The sequence below is a fragment of the Eretmochelys imbricata genome, chromosome 6, assembly GCF_965152235.1.
Source record: "Eretmochelys imbricata isolate rEreImb1 chromosome 6, rEreImb1.hap1, whole genome shotgun sequence".
Classification (NCBI taxonomy): domain Eukaryota; kingdom Metazoa; phylum Chordata; order Testudines; family Cheloniidae; genus Eretmochelys; species Eretmochelys imbricata.
Window position 1 is genome coordinate 44,515,683 of NC_135577.1, and position 18,108 is coordinate 44,533,790.

At 42.2% G+C, this 18,108-nt stretch overlaps 1 protein-coding gene across 1 annotated transcript in view; it reads left to right on the forward strand.

The window, feature by feature from the left end:
- The first annotated feature begins 15,722 nt into the window (after window positions 1-15,722).
- Window positions 15,723-18,108, forward strand: part of LGR4 (leucine rich repeat containing G protein-coupled receptor 4) — a 119,931-nt gene continuing 117,545 nt past the window's right edge. The window contains exon 1 of the mRNA XM_077818486.1: window positions 15,723-16,215. Within this exon, the coding sequence (XP_077674612.1) occupies window positions 16,031-16,215 (185 nt within the window). The 5' untranslated portion in view covers window positions 15,723-16,030. The remainder of the gene's footprint in view (window positions 16,216-18,108) is intronic.

The window sequence follows — 18,108 nt, forward strand, 5'->3', positions numbered from 1 at the left end:
CCCATCCATTGGATGGAGGAACATGGATTTCTGTACTATGTTCCGTGGGCATACTGATGCACGTATCGAAGGTAAGCAGTGTATTTTACAATAGAATTATCACTGGCACTTCTGAACCTGCTGTTAAATGACATCTGCTACTGTACACTCATGATAATCTAGCAGTCCAATGAAAGGCTGTCTGAATTGATCCTAAACATAGTTTAAAGTTATTTTGATTTATACTACCGTAAAACCACCCATCCTAGGGTCAGCATGCCCTTGACAATCTTGTAAATATACAGTTTAAATATTTGACTCCTCCACCCCTTCCTGCCCGCTGCTTCCTAAACAGAGTACTCTGATGAGCAGCAAAGTGTAAACAAAACCTAAGCCCTGCAACAGTCCTTTCCCCTCCCTACTGGCCAGATTCTCACAAATCTCGCCCCCGTGCTCCCCCCCCCCCCAAAAAAAAAAAAAAGTGGAAGGGGAATATATATATGGGCTTTGCAGTTTAGCCTGAAGGTCAGCAAACATGGGCTATGAATTCCAAAAATAAAGTGCTCCACTGAGCAGAAGCCCTTTATACATACACCTTTATATACCTGCATAACTATAACACTAGCTGTAAATGTTTGCCATGTAGACAAATCAGGGATATTAATATAAAAGCAGGAGCAAAGCTGATTTTTTTTCTCAATATTACTGGACTTTCATACTCATAGTATCACAAAATCTCACTTTGTAGTAAAATGATGGCAACCAGTAGAAGGCTGAAAAATTATTTTAACTTTTTTTGTGTGTGTGAATTCTCTCCTTTGTTTACACTAACTTTCCTAGAGTTTGCTTTCTCCTCAAACTAGCAAGTTCAGTTTGATAAAGTGGAAGACAAAGGCATCTGCCCGAAAGGTGTGGGGGCTGTAATTTTCTCTCTCTGTTAAATTACATGCTAACTCTGGATGTGTTTGTCCACTGTATGACTTACATGTAACCTTAGCTCTCTGCCATGGGTTCTTCCGTGTCTTGGTTCCAGCATCTTCCACTTGATGAAATAGACTGGGGAGAGGGGAATGAACTTGATGAACAATATAGAGCAGGGGTTCTCAGACTGTGGGTTGGACCCCAAAGTGGGTTGCGACTCCCTTTGAATGGGGTTGCCAAGGCTGGTGTTGGCCCTGGGCCCCAGCAAGTCTGAAGCCCAAGGCCCACCGCCCAGGACTCAAGCCCAAAAGCCCAAGCGCAAGCCCCATCGCCCACGGCTAAGGTTATATGCTTCCTGCCCAGGGCAGAAACCTTTGGGCTTCAGGTTTGTTCCCCGCCCCCCCCCCCCCCCCCGCCGCCTGGGGCAGCGGGACTTGGGTGGGCTCGGTCTTTGTTCCCCCCACTGCTGGGGTCATGTAGTAATTTTTGTTATCATAAGGGAGTCACGATGCAATGAAGTTTGAGAACCACTGGTATAGAGCCTTAACTTGTGTACTCTAAGTGGTAAGCAAAACCGCCTGTGTGTAGCTCTTATCTAATCACAGCTCAGGTTCTCCTCTGCATGAGCAGTACAGTAGTGTGGTCTGAATAGAATCTAATCTGTATAGGAAATGGGATGACTGGGGCTGGTAGTAAGTTACTGAGCTTTTCACCTAGTTTGAGTGGTGGATAAAAGGCTAAGGCTAGTGATATATTATTTGTATTGCGGTAACACCTAAGAGTCCTAGTCATGGACCTGGACCCCACTGTACTGTGCACTGTACAAACACAGCAAAGTCAGTTTCTCCACCTCTTCCCCCCCCCCCCCCCCCCGCAAAAAAGCTTAAATCTGTGACACGGGGATCACAGATACTAATATTTGTATTTTGTAGTAAGATGGGTGTTTCTGAGTGTCAAAAAATAAATTTAGTAAATGAACACTAGATTGTCCCCTTGTGGAGTTTTCCCTCAATCATTTAATCACAGGCCCAGTCACTTTCCATCTCACCTCCCCAAAATATGAATGGGTGTTTTGGGCCCCTCAGCATTCAGAGACTGCCTGAGATACAGGCACAAAACCAGTGCTTCTGTATTCTTTCCTGCAATTCTCCCTTCCTCGATAAAGTACAGATTTGGTAGAGCTTTACTAAGTGCTTCTCTGAACAGCCACTCCCTTCAGAGCCCCCTCTCAGGGGTGGTCTGGTGCAGAAGGGAGTCCACAGGAAAGGTAATACGCTTGGAAGCTGTATTGAGCAGCTCAGGGTTTTTGTTTGTTTGTTTTTGGGTTTTTAATGACCCATGTTAGATGTGTAAGGGCTGATTTTCAGAAATGCTGAATGCTAGAGTTTTCAGGGCCAGGGTTTTCAGTCATCCATGGCAGTTAGAAGCCCAAGTCCCACTGAGTTTGAATGGGAGTAGGACACCAAACTCCCTTACGTACTTTTGAAAATCCCACCTTAAGTGTCTAAAGTTGGCCATTCAGAAACCTCACATTAATAGCCAATTCAGAAAGTTTGAATTTTTATAACTGGTCAATATTGCTGTATTTACACTACTTCACTACAGCAGTTGAATGCAAAAGAGAGGAAAGATGGAGGGCTACACAGCAGATAATGAGGAGTTACATACCTATAATAGTGTGACATTTTAGTATATGAAAGTTCAGTAGCTCTCAATTCAACCTACAATAGGGAAATTAGCCCTTATGTAGCTACATCAATGTTGTTCCACTGTTGTAAACAGCTAATGTAGATATGCAAAGCAGGTCTTACATAAGTACAGCCTCTTTTGGTATGTTACTGGATTAAGTTATACCACTGTAAATTCCACATTGAATCTGGATGGCTTGTCTTTGTTAGGGATTTGCAATGGTGTGACAACATTGATGTAATTACAGCAGTGTGAATTTCATTACTGTACAGGGGCTTAAATAAGGGCAAGATTGTTTAACCTGCTCTCACCACAGAACCTATTTTAATTGAGGTCTTGCCTGTTCACTGAGTTATACACTCATTTTCTTCAAATCTCTGTTTTATGCTATGCTTCTCATCTCTGATACATAGACTGCACAAAAAATTATTCTATATTATATGAAACCTCTATCTCTAGGAATAAATTTATTCATAGTTTACTAGAATTCTTTAGGTCACATAGGCCATGAGTGATTTTAACCATGATGGTTTTGTTGTTGAGGTAAAATTCACCTCCGGGCACCACTTAGGTTCCATTTTAAATCTTCAAAAAAGGGCTTAATTTTGATTTGTGCTACATAATTCTGGTGTCAGCCCTATGTGCAGGGGAGAATTTCGCCCTTACAACATTTAGATTTTAAATTATCAGTGCAATTTCACTGTGTTGGCCCTTGACTTCTCAAAGTCAAACCCAAAGGCCTGGTGTCTCCTCCATGCCCTTGGTAAAGCAGTACCTATAGCTTACAAACTCCTGCAGGTGAGCCAAGATGCCGTAGTCAGTCAGACAACTAATTGACAACTCAAAAGTCCCAGCTGACAAAAGCACCGGCGTAAAGTCCATGAAGAACTTTATTGCCCTCAAACAATACCAACCATTTCCCCAATTTTCTGTGCCTACTAAGTGGAGAAGGTGGACAGTGACATCACCCAAATAAAACCTGGAAAAGCAGCAGGTGTCATGTTCCCTGAGTTCTTAAAGAATTTGGGCCCAAGAGCAAGGAAATGGCTAGCTGCTCTCTTTACAAACAGCCACCCCTCAGGGAGAATACTGAAAGAATGGAAAGGAGCAAAAATTATACCAATTCTTAAACCAGGAAAAGAGGTAGCCAACGTGAAAGGTTGTCAACCTCTAGCACTTCTTAGGGGCTGCTATAAGCTGATGGAGCAGCTTCTACTTTGCAGAAATGAAGCCATTGTTGGAGGAGTTGGTTCCCAAAGAACAAGCTAGCTCCAGAATAGGCAGAAACGGTTGTGACTAAGTCCTTGCTCTGGCCAGCTATACAGAAGCTAGCTACCAACACCAACTTAAAACAGCAACAGAACTTATCAATCTTAGTTCCGCATATGATACAGTCTGGTGAAAAGGACTTCTATAGAAACGTGCAATAGCCATGCCCTGTTGCCCTACAATTTGGCTCACCGTGGAAATGCTGAGCAACCACAGATTCATGGTGTACCTCGGTGAGGCTGTCAGCAGACCGCAAAGGCTGAATAACAGACTTTTCAACCTATGTAGCAGAGATATTCCACCAACATCTTCCCACAAGTTAATGTATGCAGATGACATCACACTGGTTACTCAGGCTTCCTCATTTGAAACCTCAGAAAAGGTTCTAGAACAGGACCTAAAAACACTAGAAACCTATTTAAAGGCATGGCAGTTAAAGCCAAATGCCTCAAAAACAGTAGTCTCAGCTTTCCATTTGAATAATAGCCAGGCCGAGATGACATTAAACATCAATTTCTGTAGGCCACCATTGACACATGATCATAATCCATGATACGCAGGGATAATTCTGGTCTGCGTGCTCAGCTTCCATTGCCACCTTGAACAAACCAAAAAGGAAAATGAAGGCCAGGGTCAACATCATACAGAAGCTTGCAGGAACATCTTGGGGAAGTGATGCCTGTAGATTCTGAATGTCGACACTAGCCATAGTCCATTCCACAGTGGAATGCTATGCCTCAATATGGAGCGGAAGCATACATACCATTTTAGTGGACACCAAAATAATTTCCTCTCTTCATATAATTAACGGCACCCTCACATCAATGCCACTTCCATGGCTATCAGTATTGGCTAACATTGTGCCAGCAAATATCCGATGAGATGCTGTGACAATTAGGGAGTACATAAAGATCTTGGTAAATATCACACTATTGCTCCACCGTGACCTAGAACATCCGCCTGGCCACAGACTAAAATCAGGAAAACCTTTCTGGTCTGGTGCCACAACCCTGCTTGTGGAAGTTAAGGATGTTTCAGAAGATGGTCTGAAGCTTGGACGGCTGCCAATTTACTGAACGAAAATCTCACCGAAGACCCAATTTTGCAAGTGTTGGGCTTCTCTTCCCCATGGTGCATATGGCCAGCTCTAAACTGTATCCGAACCCAATATGGAAGATGTGCATACTTACTCCATAGATCAAAAGTGAGGGAATTGCTGAACTGCAACTGTGACATAGTGTAACTGTCGGACGCTTCATGGACAATTACCCAATTTATGCTCATTCTGGAGGTGTTGCAGCCATTCGCATGACCTACCCCCTCTGCTCTTGCCTGGATAAGAGACCTTAAGATCCAGCTGTAGCCACACCACTGCTTTCACTGCTCTACTATTGCCATATGGAAGAATTGCAATTTCTTGTCTTCATTACTAGGCTGATCTACTTGACTGTGCCTCAACTGCTAGAAAGAACAAAGGATAAAACAAAGTTGGTTAATTTCATAAACAAGAAAAATCTTCTCTAATTAAAAACTAGAGCATAACTTTGAGGATCTTGCAAGAAGAGAATTGGCAGAGCAACAGTTCATTCAGAACAAAATATATCTCCAAAGCATATGCAATCTTTTGTTACCTTTTGCCACTAGGTGTTGCCAAAGTGCTACAGTGTGGATTTTTCAAAGGCTGCCAGTAATAATCTAGTTGTTAATAGTGAATGCTGACAATGTTTATAGAATTACTTATTATTTTGGCATTCTCCTTGATCTTTTACTCCTCTGCCTGCTGCTTTTTTCCCCTCAGAAGTCTATTCCAACCTTTTGAGAGTTGGTTCAATAAGTTTCAAATTGTATGGCTATACAAAGGTACATAAAATATATAAATTGCTCTAGAACATCGAGAAAGAAAAAGGATAGGCAGTTTTTGTGTCACCATACTCTACTGTTACAGGTGCTTGTTTTCCACTGGTCATAGCGATGATGAGCCCTCCAACCCCTTCCATCTCTCAGCATTGGTGGCTGTATGTCAGAACTAGATTAAAAGTACTTTTTTTCTTTTGCCACCCTGCTTTGTTTGATTATCTACTAACTTTCTGGTACCAGCTAAAGATTCTTTCCTTTTGGCTATCGTGTCATTTTTGTCTCCAGTGTCAATTGATTTCATACAGGAATAGGTATGTAAAATCTTTACAATTTATTGTTTGGAAGTAAGTTATCCTTTAAAAGAAAAGAAAGGGGGGATTCTTTAAGAACATAGCCAGTTAAGTGTACATTAGATATTTTCAGCATGGACCACCCCTATTTATTTTAAACCTCTGCAACACCATAAGAAAGATCAACAAAATCTTCTCAAGACAAATTGAGCATAATAGTTTGAACACCTTGTGCAGAGGAAGACAGGAATAAAGATGACTTAGTTCTACACAAAAATAAGACGTTACTGACTAAACATTATGCAAATTGTATATTTCTTTAAAGTTAAATTGTAATAGATGATGTAGCTGCTGATAGCAGATGTCTCTTCATCTGAAGTTTTAAACAAAAGTTGCAGAAGGGCCTCCTAAATGCATAGCATGAGCCAAAATTCTAAAAAGATGATGTGCATTAACTGTCCATCAGAAGGTATCAAATGAGTATGGGGGGAGGGATAGCTCAGTGGTTTGAGCATTGGCCTGCTAAACCCAGGATTGTGAGTTCAATCCTTGAGGGGGCTATTTAGGGATCTGACCAAAAACTGGGGATTGGTCCTGTTTGAGCAGTGGTTGGACTAGATGACCTCCTGGGGTCCCTTCTAACCCTGATATTCTATAGAAACTATTTGCCACATACATGAAGGAAATAATTTTCCATCAAAGTGGTATATGCAACAGGGGTATTACCCCATAAATACAAGCGATCTGAAGAACTACAGTCCAATCATTTTATTGTCAGTATTACTAGAGAGCTCCACTGTCACAAAAGCATCAGTGACTAGACAGTGGGGATTTCTGGACTTGTGATCAGAGAAATGCCTGAGAAATTAATCAGTTCTAAAAATCTGGAGTAGAAAAAAGGGACGGATTTCAATCTTGCTCTAGTGTAAATTTGAGCAACTCCACTGGAATCTAAGGATAGCTTTTGGGGGTCACTGATCAGAATCTGACTCAGTTAATCTATTTCTGAAAAATACAAGCCTTTGCACACAATTTAAGTGATAAAAAGCAACTGATACTATAGAAATAATGCTGGAAAATGGAGGCGGTAGGAATTGGAACTGTTCACAAGTATACTATATATGTATAGCGGAGTAACATTTAACTGCGATCAGGAGAGTGAAGAGATTAAGTTTATTACAAGGTGACAGTTGGTACTGATTGACAATTTTCTCACAAGCTGTTCTTCTGCCTGAAAAAGCTGATTAGTCAAAATCAAAAAGGTTAGGATGGAATATGTCTATTTCAAAGAAATTTCATTTTGAAAAAAAAACTGAAATGAGATATTTTAATAAGGTTGAAGCATTCCATTTGACCCTTATCAGAATGAAATATTTGTTTCAATTTATTGTGTGGAAATGATCCACACAAAAAACTGCAATATGTCATTCTGATAAGGTTGAAACAAAATATGTTTTGAAATGTTGGAATTTCATGCAGACCAGACACTGAGTTTCAAACTGTTGTAGTTAATCTTGCTCAGACCCTTCAGTTCTTTCCTGTAGAAGGTCTTCTGAAACTTTGAATAATAATGAATGCATTACTAGAGTTTGTGTCTCCTTTTAGACTGGCATTAATCATTTTTGTGAAACCTATACACCCTGAAGAAACCCTAAGATACCTGAATATAAACAGTAAAGAATTCAGAAACAATAGTCTGAAGACTAAAAATTGTGGTCATTGCAAGGATGAAAAAGAAAAGTTCACTGTGAGGAAAATAACTGAGACCTGATAAGGATTTATGCCTAGCATGGCTAATATTTTATCTGAATCTAGGGAAGCCAGCTGAAGTGAAGACTTAATGGTTCCATCACAAACTCTTTGCAGGAATGAAGAGCAAGCTATTCCTCAGAAGAATTTGGCATCTAATGTAGGGCCAGTAGCAATATACAGAATAAGGTGGAAAGAGGAATTAATGGGAAGATGGAGTAGAAGCTAAAACCTGGACAGTAAAATATAGATGCATACATGATTGATATTGTAAGGAGATAAAGTTGATTAAGTGGGTGAGGATGAAAGCAAACAGGATTATTGCAGTGGATACTGCTAAATGCATTTCTCATTCACATCCTACAAAAATGCTTCTGTCTTTTTTCTTTTTAAAATACATTGTCGGATACTTTCCCCAGTTTTGTCCAGTACTGAAGTCATATTTCCCCTTTTCTTCTGCTGCATACTGTCTTCAAGTTATTGTTCTTCTCACTGATTTTTTTTGAAAGGGTCAGTGTCCTTACTGATCTCTGACATCCTTTCCCTTATCATATCAAAAAGGTTTAAAAATATGCCTTGACATTGCTCTCGCGTTCTCTCTCTCTCTCTCTGAATTCTCCTTGTCTTAGACAGTTTTTCATTCTTCTAACAGAGCTCTCTGTATATGGAGTTTTTTCAGTTTAGCCATTTTATGCAAGACTACAAATGTGTCTTAATTTTGGCTTTGAATCACAGTTTAGATCTTCACACACCTTTGTGGCAGGGCAGGAGTAATCCCCTTTAAGGCCCTGCCAAAATGCTGGCTGCAGCCTGCCCTCTGGCCAGGAGGCCAGGGCGAGAGACACAGGTATTCAGCAGGGAGCCCAGCTGCAAGCCCTAATGAGGCCTGGCTCCGAGGAACATGCTGAGCTAAGTACTGACAGCTGGGCTGAGGCACAAGAGGACTATAAAAGTCCTGGGCAAACCTCAAGAGGGAGGCTAGCCTGAGAGGAGACAAGAGGGTGGTACTGCTGTCTCCTTACCAAAGAAGGATGCCTTAAAAGCCAGGAGACCCTGGGGAGGGTCTGTGGGGCACTAGCTGTTGGGGGATCTGGAAACTGCATGAACACTGTAAAGAAAGACACTTGGGTGATCCAGCAAAAGAAGGCATGGAAAATTCTTTATTATACCAGCCTAAACACAGGGCGCAGGCTCAAGAGGGAGGAAGCCTGCAATGACCTTGTGACAACCTTACAAAGTTTTGAACTAGTGTCAAGCTTCTCTCTCTCATTGGCTATTCATTTTTCTTTACACGATTTCCAGATCTAGTTCAGTTGTTTGTAAGTTGTAGCTTTTTTTCTGGGTGTTCAGGTTGGTGTATGTTTTTGTTATCCTCTGGTCACTTCCCATACTCACGTTCGAGAATATGGTTGTGTGATTGGAAAGAGCTATGCTAAAAGTGTCTATAATGTATACTTGCTTGACCATATTTCAGAGGGAATTTTTTTTTTTAAACTACAACTTCATCCCTTTCCTCCGCACTGAGGTTTAAAATGGTCTCCATTCAACTTAATGGTACAATTGTATCTCATCTTGAAAATGGAAATAAAGTGACTCAAATGGCCCTTCAGATTCTATACAGCAACTTTTGGACAAATTGCATTTCCTATTGTTGTTAGACTTCTATATAATCTAATTTAAAGCCCTGCTTAAAAAAAAAAATCAATCATTTTTAATGGCTCTCTAAGAAGAGTGGTCCAGTGTGAATTGGATTGGGAAGGAGATTATGGAACTTCATCTGTTAGATTACAGATCTAGGCTAGAATAGAGCCAGCAGAGACTAAAAGCCCAATCCTCGGTGCAAGTTTTAAGTTCCATTTGGGCTGCTCTAGTGCTGAAAAGGGGACTAAAATTGACTTACAGTCATCGTAGCCAGCTCTCCACCACCCAATCCCCTTGCTCCATTCTCTGGGGTATGAGTATGGGCCAGGCTATTCCGCAATTCCCCAGCCAGCTGAAAAATCTGAGATCAAAACAGTCCCCCATCAGCCTTAGGATAAAGGTGAACAATAGACGGCCTACAAATTCAATCACCTCTCCCACCTCCCTCCATACTGTGCTGAACAGGAGAAACTCCAGAAAGTTGTTCCTATATGATGTCTGTCTGTTGGTGAAATTGCTGTGTGTAATTGGCAATGGTTTTAGAGACAGGTGTTCACAACTCAAAACCATCATCTCTGTATAGAGGCTTTTTGGAGCTATCTAACACCTTTCATGAAGCTACAAAATTGAAGAACATTAAGAATTTGCATTATTCTGACAGCAGCTATTAAATCTATAGGTTTCAGAGTAACAGCTGTGTTAGTCTGTATTCGCAAAAAGAAAAGGAGTACTTGTGGCACCTTATAGACTAACCGATTTATTTGAGCATGAGCTTTTGTGAGCTACAGCTCACTTCATCGGATGCATCCGATGAAGTGAGCTGTAGCTCACAAAAGCTCATGCTCAAATAAATCGGTTAGTCTCTAAGGTGCCACAAGTTCTCCTTTTCTTTTTATTAAATCTATGCATCTTTCATTACACCAACCAGCAAAATCAATAGATGATGCAAAAGAAATCCGGAGCATTATATTGTTGGTGTGATGTAGGTACAACACATTGTCTTTGACATTTTGTCATTTTCTTTGACAAACAGTGAGAAAGAAACCTGCCATGCAGAGCAATTTTTGTGTAGTGTAGGCCTTACAGTATCCTGTCCTGCCTTTATGAGACAATTCTACTTTTGAGGAATGTTATGCTTATTATCTAAGTGTAGATTGCTTTATATTTTTACTCCTTTGCTTCATGTCTTTAATTTGTCTGTCATTTGACTACAGATGCCCACCAAATACAAATTAAATAGCTTTTTTCTAAGCTGAATTTTAGTTAAGTCCAGGAAGTGGGTTTGCGGTAGGGGAAGCAAAAAAAATCCCATATCAAGATTTTTGTCATTTTTTCCTTAATTTTCCATGGCTTCAAAACTCTCACTAATGCCTTCTCAGAGACCTCCTGGCAAATGCTTCACAGGTAGGATGACCATATGTCCTGATTTTATAGGGACAGTCCCAATTTTTGGGTCTTATGTGGCTCCTATTACCTCCCACTCCCTGTCCCAATTTTTCACACTTGCTGTCTGGTCACCCTTTTCACAGGCACATTCTTTACATATTGGACTCTAAAATCCTAGAGTTCTCATTCAGCTTTCTGATAGTTTCAGGAAAGTGATTGGGGTTCCCCGCGAGGATCTGTAACCTGTTCAGTGGGTCATCCCAAGTAATGCCAACCTCTTATTATTTCCCTCACCTGACTTATCAACTCATTGTCTCTGTCCCTCTTTCCTCCTTGTCTGTAGGCCCGTTGTTTGCTGCTTCATGATTTACTTCCAAAAATGCACCTCAGAATTCTTAGTCTGTTACAGCAAGACTTTGGTCTCAACCATTTTTGCAGCAGCTTTTCAAAGCCTATGGGTACAATTTTCAGCTACTTAACAAGGCAACTGCTAAACTGAATCTATACACTTTAATTGTTGAAAAAAACCCTTACCTTACTTACCCCTTAGCTCCACAAACCACCATTACAACCAACACAAAAGTTTCTGCTACTTACTTTGAGGGGAAAAGAAAAATAGTTGGTAGCTTAAAAACAACAAGGAGAGGTGGGAGCCTGAGTGGGTTGTTGATATGGGTGCAAGGGAAGAATGGGCACTGGATCTAGAACAATGCTATTGGAGGGGGGAGTGTTGATGAAATATGGTAGGAGGGAACTCATGCTATGTTGCTGAGATGAGTAGTAAGAATTTAGGGAATAGCATCAGAACCATTGTCAGGGTAGTCAGATTAGGAAATTACTGAGTTGGGTGGAAGGGACAAGATGAGCTGAGGTAGATTGCTGAGCTGAGGAGGAAAGGGGAGAGATGGCCCTGGAATAATGTTGGAAGAAGGAACTAAAATTGGTAAGATGGAGAGGAAAGAAGATGAAGAAAGTGGCAGAAGGAAGGAATGTGAAAGTGTAGAAAAGGAGAAATTAAAGTAGTTTCTAAAATAAAGAGTCAAAAGTTGGGTTCCTTTATTTTGCTTTTGCTAGAAATATTTTGTTGACATTTTTCAGATGAATAATTCTCTAGGTATTGCAAATGAAAAATTCACTGCAGTACAAAGAATATATTACAATACTGTTGAACTTCAGAACACCATGCAGATGTTAAGGGCCTTATTCTCTTATGCATGGAGAGTAAAGTGGGACTACTTGCAGAGTAAGCAACTGCTCAACATGAGTAGAGCTCATTGAAAAGTGGTAGAGTTTTCACACACAAAACTCAAAAATTGTGAAATATTTTTGTTCCACAGGTTTCACAAAGGAATGATTTTTCATTTATGTGATTCTTTTAAAAGGGTTTAGGATTTATTCTCCCCCTCCCCATGCACACTTTTTCCCTTTTTCCATTTTGCCACTGCGGGGGGAGGGGGAAATCTGACAGCCCATAAACCAAAAAAAGCAGAAAATTTTTTCAGAATTTTGTCATAAAATGGACAATTTAAAATGTTTCATGAACATTTTCTTTTAAAAAAAGGACATTTTGGGGCCAAAAAAATTTTTTTTGACCCTTTCTAAATGGATAAGAGTGACAGGATGGGAGATAAATGTTATTCTCATTTTACAGACAGGAAACAATCCTTAAGGGCTCAGAGTCTCGGGTGAGCTGAGCTTTCTGGTTGGTGTACCCCACAACAGCAAGAGAGGTGGTGTCAGGGAGCTAGTTACAACTGGGTGACTCAGCACTGCCTAGAGCCCTGGCAAAGGTTAGAGCATTCCTGTTGGATACACTCCCTCCCATCTCCTGCACCAAAGCTGAGGTGGCACAGGGCCTAGCTATGCTGGCTCGGTTCCACCTCAGAGCTCCTCACGCAGCACCAAATTCAGCTACTTTCCAGTCCCTTTGCATTCTTCTGGTAGCACAAATGGACCAGAATGCAAATGAGAATCTGGCCCCCAGAGGTTAAGTGACTTGGCCATGCTCACGCAGTGAGGCAGTAGTAGAACTGACGGTCTCCTACACAGCGAGTTAGTATGTGGCAAAGCATGGTGTGAATCTATGATGCACTGGCTTGCTGTGCACAAATGTCCCTAGGGTCACTGCTACAGTTCAATGAGAGTCCCAGAGTGTGGCTTACTTAGTGTACCGATGTTTCAAAGTCTCCTTGTTTTTTTTTCCATTTGTTTTAATCTTACCAAATATCTATTAATAATCTTCCCCCAAAAAGTCATTGCAGGGTTTAACCAAACCTCTGCCTCATACATGGTGTAAGCAAGTTCTATCTTTCAATCTTCCTGTGGGGATTATGGGGCATTGGAAGAAGGTGAGTATGGTCTAGCTAGTATTTAGAGAACAGAACTGAAATGCAGGATTCCAGTGTTTGGCCAGAGCCAAACCCATTGAAGTCAATGGGAATCTTCAGTGGGCTTTGGATCAGGCCCTAAGGCTTTGATCCAGCAGTGAGATATGTGGAAGCAGACCACTACACTCACAAATAGCCCCAATATAATCAATGGAGTTTTGTGCAGAGACAGCGGTTCACCTGTGTGTATCTTATTGGGCCTAAGAACTGGGGGCTACGTGACCATGGCAAGTCACTTAACTTTTGTGCCTCAGTTTCCTGGTTTGTAAGATGGATATAATGATATTTATCTACCGTAGAGAAGTCTTGTGAGGCAATGGACTCTGTGGGCAGATGGCTGTGTCTGCACAGAAGCCCAGTGATTTCAATGGGGCTCCACAAGGTTGTAGGGTCCACTTGTCCAGTGTCCATTACAGGATCAGGGCATTAGTGAGTGAAATACTTTGAGATTTTTGGATGAAAAGAGTAAAGTAGCATTACAGTGCTGTCACAATCTTTATTATTGTTTTAAATAATATAGTGAATATATATTGTGGTGTACAATAGGTGAATTGAGTTAAACGAGTAACAGATCCCCACTCAGCCTGAAGGCAAAAAGACAGTATGTAAAAAGTTAGTACAATGCAGAACACACACAGAGTGACATATGGCTATTACAGAAAGAATAAATGGGGTTTTAGAAGTTTTTGAAGGAAGTAAGAAATGAACAATACAGGACCCCAGCCAGTGCAAACTTGGCCAACATTTGTAGGTTTTATAAAAACAAGCTACCATGCTTTTTTTATGCCAAAGGACACATTTATTATTTTAAAATTCTTTACAATGTTTGTAACCCAGTCCTTGCAGTCTGGAAACTAGAAAGTGAAACTGACTAGAAATTGGCTATAAGCAAAAGTGAACAGGGTTTATTTATTTCCATGCTGCAAATAGAAAGTAAGAAAACAAACTGCATAAAAATAATGATTTATTTGTATTTGTTCAGGATGCCTAAGCAGAGTCAGGACTCTTTTGGACGAGGTGCTGTATATTGGAGGTAATCCCTGCCCCTCAGAATTTATGATCTAAGGCGCCAATCCTGCACATTGTTCAATGCAGGCTCAAGTCCCTGCATGTGGAGCTCATTGCAGAATGTGGCTTAATTCCGGGCCAGGGAAACCAACCAACCAAGGGAACAGAGAATGGAAGACAAGTGATAGACAGGTTTCAGAGTAACAGCAGTGTTAGTCTGTATTCTCAAAAAGAAAAGGAGTACTTGTGGCACCTTAGAGACTAACCAATTTATTTGAGCATGAGCTTTCGTGAGCATCCGATGAAGTGAGCTGTAGCTCACGAAAGCTCATGCTCAAATAAATTGGTTAGTCTCTAAGGTGCCACAAGTACTCCTTTTCTTTAAGTGATAGACACATGATTACACAGACTAGTAATGTGTTCAATTATATTACACATCCCAATGACACCAGTACCTTAACATTTAAAAGGACACCATAAACTTAAAATACAGTCAATTAAAAAAGAAGAGTTCAAAGTAATTTTGGGTATTAAACCTGCCCCTGAAACTCCCTGCCAATTTTTCTGTTTTATGATGACATTTCCATATTAAAGCAAATATTTTATCCTGTTGCCCTATGAAAGACCCACACAAATAATAAAATGAGTATTTATACAGGGGAAAATTCATGGGGATTGCTCATGGAAGTAAAGTTAGGCCTGGATCATACACAGGAGGGCTTAATGAGGTAAGTCAGTGTTTGGAGGAGTGGGCTTCAGGTAGTACAGGACTCATGCATGGTTTTTAAACAAAAATTGAAAAAATCAGATTTAAAAACAGTTTTTGGTTTTAATAGTTAAAGTGCCTTGTCATGCAGGAAATGGAAACCGATGTTTAAAATATTAATTTTAATGTTTCCCTTTACCATAATTAAGATGACTCGAGTTTCTATGAATTCACTTCTGTTTCAGCGCACTCCTCGCAGCTTGCATTTTCCAGTCACCCCCCCCCCCCCTTCACCTCTGCTGCCTTGTGTGCAACCTTGAATCACCAATTCAGCCAGCTCAGGGATTCCACTTGAACCACCACCTTGTCACTCATCTGTCGGGGTAACTCCCACCAAGTGCTCCACTTACCAAAGAGGCCAGGGCGCCCTTCGCCCGTTGGCTGCTGCTAGGCTCCTCTTTGCATATTAATCAGCCACAGATTTCTTCTGCACCAATGCGGGCGCCGGCTTCACTCTCCGCAACCCGCACCTAGTCGATTTGCATAGAGCAACCGCCGGAGCCCCGACACTGTGCAACCCTAGAAGGGAAAAGGAGGCTGCGGAGCTGGACTGGTGTGTCTGGCTCCTGGCAAGCAGGGGAGTGGAGCAGGAGAGGCAGGCAGGAGCTAGAATGGCTGCACGGTTCACTTCCTAGGCATTGCAACACGGCACGGCACGGCAAGGCACGGCAGCAGCAGCAGCAACAACAACAACAGGGAGAGCGCCACGGCGGAGGCAAAGCCCAGCGCACGTTACCTGCTAGCTTGAGATGAGCCCCGCAGAGGGAAGGGAGCTGCTGCCTTTCAATGGGGCGGGAGGGAGGAGGGAGAGACGCTGAAGTGCTGGCTCCGTGTGCACGGTGTTGAGGGGAAACCAGAGGGGGAGAGAGGGCGAGACACGCCGCTTGCGCTGGGCACAGAAGTGGGGAGGGAGCTGCGGGAACAAGGACTCAGCTCAGCTCCGCGCGGGGCCAGGGCAGCCGGAGAGGCGCCTTGCCGCGGGCGCGGGGAGGACTCGTTCTGCAAAGGGCCCGAGCCGAAGCGTCCAGCCCGGGCAGTCTCGCCGCTCCCTGGAGCGAGACTCCCGCACGCACCGGAGGGGGCTCGCAATGCGGTGCCTGGCTCTGCTCGGCTTCTTCGCCTGGGGCTTCGGGAGCTCGGCTGGGCCCAGCGGCGGAGCTTCCCCTCCTCCTTGCCCGGCTTCCTGCAGCTGCGATGGGGACGGAGGAGTCGATTGCTCCGGCAGGGGGCTGATCGCCCTGCCCGAGGGACTCAGCGCCTTCACTCACGCCCTGTAAGTCCGGGGGACAAGCAGGGGCTTCGCCGCGGTGCGGCGGGGGGGGGAGGGAAGAAGCTGGAGAGTGGTTGGGGAGCTAGAAGGGGTCCCTCTTTGCCTCTAGACTTTCCCAAACAGGTTTCCCAGGTGGGTGCGTTGGCAGCATGGCCTGGGCAGATGCCTGCCCTACCTGTTAGTGTGGCAGGGTACGGAGACCGTCTGGGCACTTGGGGTTGGGCTAGGTTAATGCCAAGGGCTTTCAAAAACAAACAAACAAACAAACTCGGGAATTTTTTTTTAAAAAGATTTTTTTTTTTTTTTAGAGCCCAGCCCGCCCTTCCGCCAGGCTTTTTGGTGATCTTAATTCCCCTGGCCTTGCATCCCATTTGACAAGTAGGTGGGAGAAGGGTGGGCTGTACCTTATTACTACCTTATTCCGCCCGATGGTGGAAGGGGAGAGGAGATATTGTCTCTGTTTTAATAGAGCCCCTTCCCCCGAGAAATAGACCCCTCGTTGTGTCCGTGTTTCCTTGTCCCCATCCTACAGGCTTTTAGTATCTTGAGGCCGGGTATCCGCAGATCTGGGTAAAAGTTGGACCTAGACACCTTTTTAGTGTGTGTCAAACAAACAGAACCCGAGACCGTGCTGGTTGGTGCATGCCCATTCCCAGTCAACAAGCAAAGACTATCAACTGAGCAAGGCAGAATCAATGAGACAATATTCTTGTGCTGCCAAATTTGGGCATGCTGGGTGAGGAAACACCTGGATTCAAGAATAATCAGTAAAAAAACAAAAACAAAAAACAAGAACAAACAAACAAAAAACCCCATTGATCCAGGCACTGTTACTAAGCAAATACTTTGATTTTGCTGGCTCTAAGGTCTCAGGACAGCAAACTCTGACCCTTCTGTCTGTCAAACCAGCCTTATGAAGTGGAGACCATATTATCTAAGAACAATAAAAAATGAGCAGTGCTATGTACATTTAATTTTTTTTTACTTGGGAACTCTCTATCTTCAGTGTTTCTAAAGTGTGTTTATCAACTTGGTATCTAACCACCTGGGGCGTTCCCTTTGAATGTTTGGGTTGTAAGCATTTGGGGTTACAGAAGGATTTCCTAAAAAATTGTTGAAGAAATCCATAAGTCTGTTTGTATCAATCAAGAGCAGGAGATGACTTTCCCCAGTTGGCATTTCCGAAGCAGGTTCATTTACTTACTTTGCCTCTGCAAGGTCCAAAGCTGAAAAAGGAAACAACAAGAGATGTATAGACTTCAGGCAGTGAAGTGCAGATTAGGTATCTAGAATGGCAGGAGACCGACTACCTGCAGAATATGCCAAGTGAGAAGGCTGGAGGTGAGGGAGAAAAACAATCAATTCTTACATTTGAAAATGGAATTATGTAGCAGTATCATATTGCTCAAAGGAGCAGAGAAGTTCAAGGGTTAATGTTAATTGTTGTTCAGGTATGCAAGGCCAAGGAGGATTAGATGGTTTGCATACAAATGAGGAAAAAGAATAGGATAATAGGTAAATGTTAAACATGAGGTAAATATAGCAGGTAACTACATTACCTGCCTTAATTCAGAATTCCACCTTAACATATGGAAAGAGGTCAAGTATTGGTATCCTTTGCAACATCCTCATATTAATTCAGAGTGTATTTAACTAGCTAGCAAGTGAATTAGATGTGCTGCTCCCAGCAAAAGTTTTAAGCTCTTTTTTCTGGAAGGTAAGTTAGGTAGTCCATCCATAAACAACACTAACCATTCCTCTGCCAAAATACCATTTCAAGTCTGTAGTGGAGGTAGATGTTGTTAATTAAGTACAGTAAATGTTAATTTGTTCAAACTATTGCGTCTATAAGGTGAAACGAGAAAACTTTTATCTCTGATACAGCTTTATTTACTT